This window comes from Procambarus clarkii, chromosome 48 (genome assembly GCF_040958095.1).
Source record: "Procambarus clarkii isolate CNS0578487 chromosome 48, FALCON_Pclarkii_2.0, whole genome shotgun sequence".
Lineage (NCBI taxonomy): Eukaryota > Metazoa > Arthropoda > Malacostraca > Decapoda > Cambaridae > Procambarus > Procambarus clarkii.
The window spans coordinates 36,160,223-36,174,051 of record NC_091197.1 but is presented as its reverse complement, the minus strand read 5'-3'; the positions used below and the strand labels follow the sequence as shown (position 1 = coordinate 36,174,051).

At 46.1% G+C, this 13,829-nt stretch overlaps 1 protein-coding gene across 1 annotated transcript in view; it reads left to right on the top strand.

Moving 5' to 3' along the window:
- Window positions 1–13,829, top strand: part of LOC123764819 (serine/threonine-protein phosphatase 2A 65 kDa regulatory subunit A alpha isoform) — an 83,675-nt gene that overhangs the window by 55,688 nt on the left and 14,158 nt on the right. Inside the window, exons 4-5 of the mRNA XM_045753002.2 lie at window positions 11,617–11,774; window positions 12,426–12,665. Coding sequence (XP_045608958.2) covers window positions 11,617–11,774; window positions 12,426–12,665 — 398 coding nt within the window. The remainder of the gene's footprint in view (window positions 1–11,616; window positions 11,775–12,425; window positions 12,666–13,829) is intronic.

The following is a 13,829-nucleotide window of genomic DNA, read 5'->3' as shown; positions in this document are numbered from 1 at the left end:
AGGCTGGTACATAAGCTGGAGAGACAGGCAGGTGTAGCTGGTAAGGTGCTCCAGTGGATAAGGGAGTATCTAAGCAATAGGAAGCAGAGAGTTACGGTGAGGGGTGAGACCTCCGATTGGCGTGAAGTCACCAGTGGAGTCCCACAGGGCTCTGTACTCGGTCCTATCTTGTTTCTGATATATGTAAATGATCTCCCGGAGGGTATCGATTCATTTCTCTCAATGTTTGCGGACGATGCTAAAATTATGAGAAGGATTAAAACAGAAGAGGACTGTTTGAGGCTTCAAGAAGACCTAGACAAGCTGAAGGAATGGTCGAACAAATGGTTGTTAGAGTTTAACCCAACCAAATGTAATGTAATGAAGATAGGTGTAGGGAGCAGGAGGCCAGATACAAGGTATCATCTGGGAGAGGAAATTCTTCAGGAGTCAGAGAAGGAAAAAGACTTGGGGGTTGATATCACGCCAGACCTGTCTCCTGCAGCACATATCAAGCGGATAACATCAGCGGCATATGCCAGGCTGGCCAACATACGAACGGCATTCAGAAACTTGTGTAAAGAATCATTCAGAACTTTGTATACCACATATGTCAGGCTAATCCTGGAGTATGCAGCCCCAGCATGGAGTCCATATCTAGTCAAGGATAAGACTAAACTGGAAAAGGTTCAAAGGTTTGCCACCAGACTAGTACCCGAGCTGAGAGGTATGAGCTACGAGGAGAGACTACGGGAATTAAACCTCACTTCGCTGGAAGACAGAAGAGTTAGAGGGGACATGATCACCACATTCAAGATTCTGAAGGGGATTGATAGGGTAGATAAAGACAGTCTATTTAACACAAGGGGAACACGCACAAGGGGACACAGGTGGAAACTGAGTGCCCAAATGAGCCACAGAGATATTAGAAAGAACTTTTTTAGTGTCAGAGTGGTTGACAAATGGAATGCATTAGGAAGTGATGTGGTGGAGGCTGACTCCATACACAGTTTCAAGTGTAGATATGACAGAGCCCGATAGGCTCATGAATCTGTACACCTGTTGATTGACGGTTGAGAGGCGGGACCAAAGAGCCAGAGCTCAACCCCCGCAAACACAACTAGGTGAGTACAACTAGGTGAGTACCACCCACACTATCCCCCACACTACCCACACCATCCCCTACACTACCCACACCACCCACACCATCCCCCACACCATCCCCCACACCACCCACACACCACCCACACACCACCCACACCACCCACACCACCCCCACACTACCCCTACACTACCCCCATACCATCACCCACACACACCACACCACCACCCACATCATCCCCCACACCCAACCACACCATCCCCCCACACCATCCCCCCACACCATCCCCCCACACCATCCCCCCACACCACCCACCACACCATCCCCCACACCATCCCCCCACACCACCCACCACACCACCCACATCATCCCCCCACACCACCCACATCATCCCCCCACACCACCCACCACACCACCCACACCAACCCACCACACCACCCACACCACACCACCCACCACACTACCCACACCACACCACCCACCACACTATCCCCACACCACACTACCCACACCATCCATGGGGTGTATTGAAGCAGCAGGCTTGGAAGAGTCTCAACTCGCCAGACAAAAAAAAATTGATGGGTTGACAGGTCTCCTCACACACCTCCAGGACCCCCCCCTCCACCCCCCAGGTACCCGGCCATACACACCACCACCTTGCCTTACCTTGAGGTGCTTCCGGGGCTTAGCGTCCCCGCGGCCCGGTCGTCGACCAGGCCTCCTGGTTGCTGGACTGATCAACCAGGCTGTTGGACGCGGCTGCTCGCAGCCTGACGTATGAGTCACAGCCTGGTTGATCAGGTATCCTTTGGAGGTCCTTATCCAGTTCTCTCTTGAACACTGTGAGGGGTCGGCCAGTTATGCCCCATATGTGTAGCGGAAGCGTGTTGAACAGTCGCGGGCCTCTGATGTTGATAGTTCTCTCTTGAACACTGTGAGGGGTCGGCCAGTTATACCCCTAATGTGTAGTGGAAGCGTGTTGAACAGTCTCGGGCCTCTGATGTTGATAGAGTTCTCTCTCAGAGTACCTGTTGCACCTCCGCTTTTCAACGGGGGTATTCTGCACATCCTGCCATGTCTTCTGGTCTCATGTGATGTTATTTCTGTGTGCAGGTTTGGGACCAGCCCCTCTAACATTTTCCACATGTAAATTATTATATATCTCTCCCGCCTGCGCTCAAGGGAGTACAGATTTAGGTTCTTTAGTCGGTCCTAATAGTTTAGGTGTTTTCCTAAGTGAATTCTAGCAGTATAGGATCTCTGCACGCTCTCCAGGTCGGCAATTTCTCCAGCTTTGAAAGGGGCTGTCATTGTGCAGCAGTACTCCACTCTAGAGAGCACAAGCGTTTTGAAAAGTATCATCATCGGTATAGCATCTCTAGTGTGAAAAGTTCTTGTTATCCAACCACAATGTTAAGTCAGCTATTGTTTTCTACAGGACACAATAAAACATGTTAATGATTAATAATGTATATTAATACACAAAAATTAACATATTTTGTTAATTAAATTTTACATAATTTTGTTAGTTAAATTTTACAGGTAAGATTGAGATTTTTTAATTGAGTATGAATGAGAGGTTTGGCAGCCATGCGTGGTCAGCAACCTTCTCTCTCCACTTCACCTCCCCTTCCACCACTGACCCCACCTGCCTCCACCTGCCTCCCTTGACACCACCTGCCACCACCTGCCTCCCCCTGCCACCACCTGCCTCCCCCTGCCACCACCTGAAATGATGCCAGCCACCTCACCAAGGCCTAACGTTCACACGACCTGTGCTTGTTTTATTGGCCTACTCAAAATTTAATCTAAATAGACTTACAAATTGTTTTCAAATAATATTGTATGTTGTTATAACTAATAAAATATTGTCTGTTTTGAAGTTTTATTCATTTTATACAGTACAGTACTGTATTAATACCTAATGTATATGTATTACAGTACAGTACATAGGCTGTTAGAGGGAGGGAGGGATCCAGGAAACAAACCCCCCCTCCCCCCCCCCCCCCCCAAGACTCAGGGAGCGACCGGCCGGCCACACAATGCCAGCTGTTATCTACACCCCAATTGTATTAAAAATTCTGTGAAAAGGAAATGTGTTCAAACTGTTTAAAATATTTACTGTATATATCACAATTTTCACCATTATTTTTGCTCCAATATGACAATTTTCTAATAAAAAGGCTATTTTCAGTGTAGATAATGCGATAATTATCATTAAATTGACTCGTGGCATCTGACGACGAGAGGAGAGTGAGGTAGTGGCTGGTCTCTGGTGGTCAGGTGCAGGAAGGAGGGGGAGGGGGGGCTCGTGGGGGAGCATGGAGGCGCCAGTCACGTGTTGCCTCTACAGCCACTATTGACACCACTTGCCTCCTGACAACAACTCTCTTACCAGTGCTCCCTCCCCCCCCCCTCTGACACCATTTTATCACCATTTCAGCTGGTTGTCAGCTGCCTGGCTGACAACCTGCCTCCCATGAGAATTCATAACTTACACCACCTGCCCCCTAACAAAAATCCCTAACTACTGATACCACTTGCCTCCTCACAACAACTCTCTCACCATTGCCCCTCCCCCCCTGACACCATTTTATCACTTTTATTACCATTTTATTACCATTTATTACCATTTTATCAAGCAATAATTGACAGGGAATTCGATAGAGCGGGGTTCGTTAGACTGAGGAAGCACTGTATTACTTTACAGTGCGTCTAGGGAAACCAACCCTAGATGTATCCAGCCCTGCGTACAGAACACCTGGGTACCACAACCACCCCACACAGCTGGTACAGCCACATGGCAAAACTCCAGACATGAAAGCGAGGGCAGAGATAATGTGGTGCACCAATGCACATCAGTTTACAAACTGGAGGGCTGAGCTGCCGGCTCACCTAAGCAGGCTCCCCCCACTCCCCTGTTGGGGAGGGGGGGGGCACTAACGAAGCGGGCGCACTAGTTTGGACGACAGTTTCCTTGTATAATTGTTTTCTTTTGGGGGGAGTTCTTTGGCTCTGTTTGGATGTTGGTTGTAATTTTCACCAGTTGGAAGTTTGTATTATTATGCCTATCTTTCTTTAGGACTCCGGTCGATGGCAGATATGACATACTCTAAATGTAGAGTGCTCATATGGCCATTGCTCCCTGTCCCTCTGAGGGGAGCCAGGTTCTGGCTCATGGGGCCCGGTAGGCAAGAACTCCTGTAAGTGATGTCCCAAACTAATATAGCGCACATCAGTCTGAATAGCTTCAGGAAGCCTCTGGGGCTCACCCAGAAAATGTTTTCTTTACATTCAAAGCTGTTTTTTTTTCATTCTGGCTTTTTTTGCCTTTTGTTGCAGAAGTGGTCTGCATTGTTTCTTATTAGGCTTAGCCTAGGTTATGGTGGTGGTGGTGGTCCTCTGTTTTTCCCGAGGTTTCACGACTGCTACTTGTGGTCAGTTTGCCTGCTACAGACAGGGTTTACTGGTTTAGCTGGCCCTATTGCCTGGGTTTCCCGTAGGGGGAGCCCAGGCAATAGGGCCACTTACTCACTCTACGGGCCCTAGGAAACCCCCTGTGGTCATACCATAGATAATTCTTCTGAGCCCACTCTCGCCTTGTGTGAATTTGAAGGTTGTTCGTCGCCCCTGCCTCAGAGAGACGATCATCTCTCCATCATGGTGTCTGTTGGGTTGGGGATACCTACGACCTGGAGTGTTGTGGGATTTGTTCCCGCTTATGCTTCAATTTACTCATCCCTTATCTGATGATCTCAGGGATCAGGCAGTGGCTGCATTGCTTGAGCACTTCTCTATCTTGCAACGGGCCAAGTTGGTTGCTTGGTTGGCCCCGGAGGTGCCCTGTTTAGGTTTTAGGGGCTCAGATTTAGGGGCGTTTGTTCCTTCGACCTTGGTTCTGTCTGTGCTCCCCTCTTCCTTCCCAGGTAGGTTTGGTTGCCCTGCTCCTTTCCTTCCTGCTTCCGGCTACCAAACGTCCGAGAGTTTCTGAGTCGGGGCAGGGTTTAGCTCGGGTGGCTTTTGGGGCTGCCGATGCGGGCACGGAGAAGGGGCGTTGCCCCATCTTCGAAGCTTTCCCCTGGACTTCGCCTCTTCTTCAGGGGCGATGGGCATGGATGAGGGCATTGCCCCGGGGCCTTTGTCACGGGTTCCCAGGGCTCTGGGAACATACATTCAATTGACTTTCAGAAGATGTGGGACTGCAGGGTGAGGGGGGGGCCATCGGTTGGGGTCTTGATCTCGTCTGCTTCAGCGTCGTCTACCCTGATGAAGCTGTTTGTGCCGATCCTCTGGGAGGCAGTTTCCATGTTTTTCACCTCTTGTCTCGCATGTCAACAAGCTGTTGTTGGTGTCTTTGGATTCGGCTTGGGCCCTGGCTCTTCATTCTTCTTCGCTGTATTGTCCTCTCTTGTTCCCGGAGGACGGTGGTACATTACAGTACTCGGTTTCTGTCAGCAGCTTCTACTAGTTGCCGGTCTATTGTGGACTTGTTAGTTGTCTGCGGGGACTGTGCCTGACCCTTCAGGAAAAGTCATGCCAGGGCTCGGGCCTTGTTTGGTCAGGGTAGATTTCTGGTGCCTGTTTCCAAGTTGGCGGGCTTCCCTGTGCCTTCTTCGTCTGATCAGCACGGTGTTCGCTCTGTTCGGAGGTTGGCATTTAGGGGTTTGAGCCGGCTCATTAATGGGGCGTTGGGGGGGGGGGGGGGGACTGGCTCTTTTTTTCCTACGCCTGGTCCTGGGATTCGTGGGCTTTTCGAGTCATTTCTTGCGGCCTTTGGTGGCATTGGTCGGTCTTTCTCCCCTTTCGGGGATAGGATTTTGGGCTCCTGGGGGAAGAGGGCGGCCACTTTCCCATCCATCCATCGGGTCATCTCGGAGTTGGTTCGCTTGGGCGTGGTCGAAATAACGTCGTCTCTCAGGTGGATCTCCTGCCTGTATCCTGTTCCAAAACGGGACTGTGCGGATCTCTGGTACATTCTGGACTTGTCTCGTCTGAACCAGATGATTCCTTGCCCCTCCTTTCAAATTACCACATTATCCCAGATCTGGTTCATTCTCAATCTGGGCACTTGGATGATTTCCCTGAACCTCAAGATGCATATTGGCATGTCCCTATCCATCTAGGGTTCAGGGATTGGTTAGGTTTTGTGGTGGGGCAACAGGCTTACTGCTTTTGTTGTCTCCCCATTCGGTTTGAATCTGGTTTTCATCATTCAAGAACTGTAGGGCGGCTCATTCCCCCCCCCCTCAGGGGGGAGGGGATGTGCTAACGAGTGAGTGCACTATTTGGATGAGGTGTTGCATGTTAGTTTTCTTTGGGGGGGAGTTATTTTGCTTTGTTCAAAAGTAGGTTGCAATTTTAACCAGCTAGTGGTTTTGTTTTGCCTATCTTTATGGATTCCCTTCCCTGGTCGATGGCAAGTATAACATACGCTAAAAGTAGAGTGCTCATTGGCCATTGCTCCCTGCACCTCTCTGAGGGGACTAGGTTCTGGCTCATTGTTCCCGGTAGGCATAGAACTCTCATGACTGATGACCACAAACTAATATTGCACATATTAGTTTGGATAGCTTCAGGAAGCCTCCGGGGCTCGCCCAGAAAATGGTGTTTCATTACATTCAACCCTGATTTTTCTGTTGACTAAATAGATAAAAAAAACTTTATTTTTTTACCATCCTTGGTTCTAAAAGTATTAATAAAAAAATAGAACTTGAAACAAGGATTCAAAACATATGTTTAGATAAAGATCTTGGTAAATACAGTGGTAGCTCGAATAACGAATTTAATCTGTTCCGGCGCCGTCGTCGTCATGTGAAACCGACGTCATTCAAAACAAATTTCCCCGTTCAAAATATTGTAAATACAAATAATCCCTTCCACCCCCTGAAACAACAATATGACATTATACACTGGTAATATGATACTGTACATGTAAAATAAATGTTTTGTTTGTTCCCATGTGTACATTCACTTTACCTTATGAAGAGTCGTTGCTGGCTTGAGGGAGACGATCGGAAGGAAGGGAGGAGAGGGGGTTACGACGAGGAGGGAGACTCCACCTCTGGGTCAGGCGGGCTCACTCTTTTTGGGAATTTAACCTCACTGGGACGGAGTTGTGGTTTAATATCACTTGCACGTCTTTTCTCACCCTGTCCACAGACTGTATCAAGTGCCACTTGGTGTTGTCTACGTTTTAGGATGTCCCTAAACCGAGACAGCACATTGTCACTAAACAAGTTCACACAACGTGTTGTCACTGCCTTATCAGGGTGATGCTTTTCCGCGAATGTGGTCAACTTTTCCAACATGCCCAACACATCCCTGATCTCACTGGATGGGATAGCATCCTCGCAGACCTCCTCCTCCCCCGATGAGAGCTCCTGTACCTCCTGTTGCACCAGCTCTCTCTGCAGTTCCAGGAGTTCCTCAGTGATCAGTTCATCACTTTGCTCCTCCACCAACTCCTGCAGCATCCAACTCCAGACCCAAAGTGTGCCCCAGAGCAACAATATCAGCCACTAAAAGAGCGTCCGGGTCATTCACAGGTGCAGGACCGAAACCTTCGAAGTCTCGCTCAGGGACAGCCTCAGGCCACAGGTTTCGCCATGCAGAGTGTAGGGTCCTCCATGACACTCCTTCCCAGGCCTTATCTATCAAGCGCAAGGCCCCCATGATATTGAACTGGTCCTTCCAGAATTGTTTGAGGGTCAGCTCTGTGGCGTCAATCACATGAACACATCTCTCCAACAAGGCCTTCATGTAGAGCTTCTTAAAGTTAGCAATGACTTGCTGGTCCATGGGTACGAGGAGTGGAGTGGTGTTTGGAGGAAGAAACTTGGTGATGAACTGATTCTTGGGGAACAGATCATCTTGCAGTTGTGGAGGATGCGCAGGTGCATTATCGAGCACAAGCAAGGCCTTGAGTGGTAACTGCTTCTCGACGAGATAATTCCTCACTGAGGGGCCGAAAATGTCATTTACCCATTCACTGAAGAAGATCCGCATAACCCAGGACTTCTTCGACCTCCACATCACATTCAGCCGTGTCTTGTGCACCTTAAGGGGGTCTAATCACGGAAAATAAAAAATGTTTCGATGTTTTTGAAAATTTAATCATGGAATGGGTATAGAAGGGGCTGCAACTGGTCCAAGTTTCAGCATCACACTCTAAATAGAAATGGAGAAAAAAAATACAGAACGTATTATGCAACGAATTTTCAACATTTTCAAAAAATTTCAGGGAACACATGTGTCAACTAAAATCATTTCTATAACACTCAGATATCACATTAGCATGTAATAAAGGATTTCAAATAGGGGTTTTAGCCAAAAAGTGTTTAGTGCAATAATACAATTATTCAAAGTCCCCCTTCCAAAAATATGCAATATAAGATGGTAAATAATATTTATAAAATCAATAAATAGACTTTGGACTACAATGTTATTTGACATTGTAGAAGCAGAAACTCTACATATAAAGTGTGATTTGCATGTAAATTGATTAATAAATGAAACCTGTGAAGCACCTTGAAGTTGTAAATTACTTACCTGAGTAAAATAAGATCAAAGTTTGGCCACCTGTAGCCGAGCTTGACGTCGACCAATTTCGTTCATAATTGGCACCCTTGCAGATAGGCATCCGTTCAGCATGGTGTGTAAGTTCCATGCATATCCCCTGATAACAAGCGGAAAAAAAAATTGGGAAAAAAAAAATGCAAATATATATATATATATATATATATATTATATATTATATATATATATATTATATATATATATATATATATATATTATATATATATATATATGCCTGCACATATATATTACAATTATTTATTACAAAATATCCAATTATAACACTAAAACATACTAACCCATTGTAATTGGTCCGAATTGTGGGTCCTCAAGGTGGCACTACAATGGGCACTAGTAGGCACTTGCACTAAACGCTTTTTGGCTAAAACCCCTATTTGAAATCCTTTATTACATGCTAATGTGATATCTGAGTGTTATAAAAATGATTTTAGTTGACATGTGTTCCCTGAAATTTTTTGAAAATGTTGAAAATTCGTTGCTTAATACGTTCTGTATTTTTTTTTCTCCATTTCTATTTAGGGTGTGATGCTGAAACTTGGACCAGTTGCAGCCCCTTCTATAACCATTCCATGATTAAATTTTCAAAAAAATCGGAAATTTTTTTTATTTCCCGTGATTAGACCCCCTTAACACTTTCCTGGATTTTCCACTTGGAATTACGGGCGTTTTGCTTAACCGCTTGTCAGATCACGACGTAAATTTACGGACCGTGTTTTATATTGGGTATTTACTACTCGATCGACTTGGGGTTTGTATGAATGTTTGCCAATAAATTTTTGTTTTCTCTAATAGGCACAGTGCCTATTTGAGAAAACGGCAATGTATTGTAACTTAGAGGAGAGACTATTGAGTTGGTGACACAACGAGGGTAATCGCCCACTTCACACACTCTTGTGTTGGCCGCGATCATGATTCTACATTTATATGCATATGTCTGTGTAGAGAATTTTATTCCGAACACTATACAAACAAAAAAAACGGTGTGAATCAAGTATAAACTTGAAAAAACATGAGCAAAGTAAAAACTTTTTACGCTCACGGGTACAAACACGCGTAAGATTTTATTCGCCGCAAATTTATTTGACGCTCTGTTGGCCAATTCTACCCATGTTCTTATAGAACTTTCTATTGCGAACACATTGCTATAAAAATGAAATACGTAGCTCAAGAAATATTGTCAGGACAGTGAAATAAGTATAAACTTTCAAAGCGCTGCATCACAACAGTGTCGTCGCTGCTGAAATCACAGCTAACGCTTCGCCCAGTTCCCACACTCGTGCGGAACATAATTAGACATTGATAGGCATATGTCTGGGTGGGGAATTTTATTGCGAGTTCAGTGATATAAAAATAAGCGCTGTAGGATGACTGTGAGGCTGGCAACAAACGAAAGAGTATGAACATTTACTTCATGTTTGGGTGTCAGGGTGAGTCATCTTCGTGTTTATTTACTTCGTGGTGGGATAGCAAATGCTTTGGTGACATTTTATGCATATGATCTTGTAGAGAATTTTATTGCCAACGCATTGATACCAAAATGAAAAACGTAGCTCGAGAATTGATGTTAGGAGCGTGAAAAGATTATACACTTTTTTGTGTTTACGCTTGAGCGCCCAGAACGCCGCGCGCACAACCCGCTTTATTTTCAGCAAGTGCCGCGCGCACTAAAGTGTTAAATGCCTTGAACACGCGTGGGTTTTCAGAGTGGTAGTCGAGCAGCGGTTTGGCCTTGCAATCGCCACTTGCATTGGTGCAGAGCACGAGGGTAAGGTGATCCTTCATCGGTTTGTGGCCAAGCAACGATTGTTCCTCTTGCATGATGTAGGTCCTCTTCGTCAGTTTTTTTTTCCAAAACAGCCCAGTTTTGTCACAGTTGAAAACTTGTTGGGACAGGAACTGCTCCCGATCAACAAATTCCTGGAACTGTGGCACAAAAGCCTCTTCAGCAGCTTTATCAGAGCTGGCAGCCTCCCCATGTCGCACAACATTGTGTATACCGCTCCTCTAATTAAAAGTTCTCGAACCAGCCACAGCTTGCCTTAAATACCTCCTCATCTTCAAATCACGCACCTGGTATCTTCCTGATAAGGTCCACATACAGCATCCTAGCCTTAGCGCAAACGATAGCTTCAGACACTATCGCCATGTAATTGACGTTTATTCATCCTCACCAGCAGTAGCCGTTCCACATCATCTAGGAGTTTTGGACGTTTGCTGGTATCCTTGGTAACTCCTTTGGCCATGTCAAGCGTCTTAAATTTATCCTTCCCCTTTCAAAATGGTTGAAATTGTTGAGGGAGCCCTGGCAAGATCAGCCACACATACAACATGCTCGTGCTTTGTTATAATTTCCTTCTTCACTTCCAGAGTGATTGCTTCTTTCTTCCCCCTTGCCAACACTTTCTTTCGCAGGCTGTTTCTTGGACGACATCGTGCATTCAGAATTGTAGTCACAAAACCACAAAATACCTACGAATATCACAATTATATGTGGAGCTATGCAGAGGGATACTGGTTGTGTGCGACACCAATACAACACTGTCGTCAGTGGCGGTCGGGAATGTGCTGGAAGCAGCGCGACCCCACCATGTGGTGTTGACGTTACTCAAACGAGCATTCGCCACACGAGACGAATTGTCGCCGGTCATTACCCAAAATGTTCGCCATTTGAGGCGATCGTTATTCGAGGTACCGCTGTACTGGTTTAGGAATATATTTGTAGACTGCTAAAGTAAATTTCTGGGTACTATAATGGCATTGAATTGCTGGATTGTTTTAAATGAGGGTTAGACAGATATATGAACAAGTGTGGTTGGGTATAAATAGGACCTAACCTGCATGGGCCAATAGATTTTCTGTAATATAATTTGCTTTTTATTCTTACTATCTGTAATGTTATTGTTGAAAATATTACATCTTTCTTACACAACTCCTCTTAGCTGAGCTACGTTCCTACTTCCGCTCGCTGTGCCAGGACGATAACCCAAGAGTACGAATGGTGGCAGCGGAGAAGCTGGGAGAGTTTGCCAAAGTGGTTGAAGTGGAGTACCTGGAGTATCTCATTCCCATGTTTCAAGTATTGGCACAGGATGGGCAGGTGAGCTCAATATGGAAAGGATTTGGTCGGGGAATTAATTAATGTATACAAAGACTGTCAGAGTAATGTGATTAAAACAAATAACTCATAAAATGAATTGAAAGGGACAATATTTCAGTCCATTGTAGACACCTGAATTCGGGACTATTCTTACACACGCCATTGTTTTGAAAACAGATATACAGTATTATCTTGTGCCATTTATCCAAACGGCTTCTTACAATATGTTAAGAGATAAAAATACAACAAATTAATGTGTATTATGAACCCACTGAATGACAAGATACTCATGATAATTTAATTATACTAGTAATCAAGTTAACTAGCTCAACCAGTAATTGATTTTTCATTCTTGATCCATGATTGTTTAATTCTTTCCCTGTTTACCTCAAGATAGACAACTGTCCTATGGAGGTGTCGTGGCATTGCAAGCCATGCATATGTTGATAACAATTTAGTGTTTTTGTTTGTGTTAAGCTCAAGAAGGGTTTGAAATTATTTTCATGTGAAAATATCCATGTTCATTTAGTGATGGGTATATAATGTAGCTAGGCACACTCATTTCACGACAATGTATCGGTGACCTTGTATTCCTCACCAGAGCGTGAGTCATTCACACACACCCTAATGAGCACCCTGCAACTCTGGCAGGAATCGGTACGGTTGTTGGCAGTGGAGGCATGCATCAGTTTGGCTGGCCTACTCCAGCAAAAGGATGAGAAAATACGTGTGATGCCTATACTATGCCAGGCCACTGAAGATAAGTCTTGGAGGGTGCGGTACATGGTAGTAGATCACTTCATAGATCTCCAGAAGGCTGTGGGACCAGAAATCACCAAGACCAATCTTGTTCCTATTTTGCAGAGTTTACTAAACGATGTTAAAGAAGAGGTAAGGAAGTTGATAATTGTTCCAAATTATGAGTATTCCTTTTATTAATAATTTTCTCCAATTCATTGCTTTTAGGAATTTTTCAACAATAATATAATTTTCTGGGGGGAGCCCCGTCGGCTCCCCGGAGCTATCCCAGGCTGATATGCTAATGTCAGACTTTGGCATCAGTCATGTGTATGGAGTTCTTAGTCCTACCGGGGACCACGGCCAGAACTGGGCCCCCTCAGAGAGGCAAGGGGAGCAATGGCCTATAGAAGTCCCCATGTGGTTGGAAGCATTTTATGTCTGCCATCGACCGGAACAGGCACCCAGAAAGGTAAGTGCCTCAAAACAAACCCCTATTCTGGTTAAAATTGCTACCAAAAGCCGAACTAGTGGATAGAACTCCCCAAAAGAAAACAAGCAAACTAGTGTGACGTCACACGCCGCTGCTCCGCTGTCTGGGCAGCTCCCCCCTTCCCGGGAGGGGGAAGGGGGAGCCCCAGACTCTCCACGCCGGCTACCCACACCTAAGTTCTTGAGGCTGATGCTATAGGCGAAGGTCGTGTGCTCTGGCTCCGGTGTCGCTACTGCACTGTGCTTTGCGTGTGGTGTTTGTTTTGTGGGTGCGAGAGCCAGGAGTTATCTTCAGTACTCGGGCTGCATGCGCCTAGGGCTGCCTTCCCTAGGTGCCCTGTAAGTACTGCCCTTGGGGCTTGGGGCCACCTTCCACAGGCTCCTCGGGGTCTGCCTCTGCTGGTCCGTTTTACCTTTCGGTTTTTCGACCGCCTGTTGGGCTCTTGGGTGTTCTGTTCTCCCTTGTTACCGGCAGGTAAGAGGCAGTTTGCACTGGTAGGGGCGAAGGGTGTGCCGCACAGCTTGTATTCCCGACATAGCGGCCGGCTTTGTTCCTTGGGGTTCGCTGTCCTCTTGCGGGGTTTTGTTTTTCTTTTTGTTTTTGCCTGGTGGGTTATTCTGTCATATTATTCCATTAGTTTTTGCTCTTCCACTGTTCTCCTCGGTGGCGCCCCCTGCTAGGTCCCCGTGAGTGTACACGTCCCTGGGGTACAGCTATAGAAGTTTGCTTGGTAGTTTTGGGCGCCGGTTTGCAGCACCCTGCCTGGGACTACCTGAGCGTGAGTCCTCTTAACACTTTCGCGCTCTCGGCGCTCAAAAAAAAAA